The 713-nt window shown below is 67.3% G+C and overlaps 1 protein-coding gene across 1 annotated transcript in view; it reads left to right on the top strand.

Annotated features, from left to right (window-relative positions):
* H696_00188 (hypothetical protein) overlaps nucleotides 1-228 on the top strand; it is a gene marked incomplete at both ends in the record, with an annotated part of 6,795 nt that extends 6,567 nt beyond the window's left edge. The window contains one exon of the mRNA XM_009494030.1: nucleotides 37-228. Coding sequence (XP_009492305.1) covers nucleotides 37-228 — 192 coding nt within the window. The remainder of the gene's footprint in view (nucleotides 1-36) is intronic.
* Nucleotides 229-713: the final 485 nt, after the last annotated feature.

Genomic DNA, 713 nt, shown 5'->3' with positions numbered 1-713 from the left:
CCGGCGACGCCAATACCACCGCCGACCCGCTGTCAGGCCGACGCCACTGTGGTGACCATGGAACTGCTCCATGTCCCGCAATCCGGCAAGGTGTCGGTCACGCTGCGTGCCGGCCCGGCGGCGCTCTGCTTTGAGGATGCCCCCCAGACCGGGATCGCCACCGGCCCCGTGGACTATGATCAACTCCTCACGACGATCGTCAACGATCTGACCCGAGCCATGCAGTAGGCACCGGGGGATCGGACCTCTTGGGGGCGGGGAGGGAAGTCCGCAGGGAGGAGAGGGCGCGCCCACATGCATGCAGGTCGCCCGGCCTTCGCCCGGCCTTCGGCCTCTTTGTTGCTGTTTCGGCAAATAAAAAATAGTTCCCCCCGCCTGCAGATCTTCCTCACACCTCACCCCTGCTGTGTCTTCCAAGCGCCGACGCCAAGAGCGCCTGCTTGGTGAGGGGCAAGGCCCCTTTGATGGGCGTTGCGTGTTCTAGGCCCCCCCCCCCAGCCTCCCAATCACGAGAAGCACGGCCAAAGACAATAACCCCCCCCCCCCCCCCGGAGGAGGGACGCACGGAGAAAGGGTGCGCGGCGCGGCGGGGGGTCCAAACACAAAAGGCCCCGGCCGGGGGGGGGGGGGGCCGTCTCAGATACCCAGTGCGCTGGCAGTCGAGCCAACAGGCGCATGTTCTTTCTCCCTGCCCCCCGACCCCTCTGCCGCCC

Source organism: Fonticula alba, assembly GCF_000388065.1.
Source record: "Fonticula alba strain ATCC 38817 unplaced genomic scaffold supercont2.1, whole genome shotgun sequence".
NCBI classification, from domain to species: Eukaryota; order Rotosphaerida; family Fonticulaceae; genus Fonticula; species Fonticula alba.
Note: the sequence above shows the minus strand (reverse complement) of the source record. Positions and strands in the feature narration are given on the sequence as shown.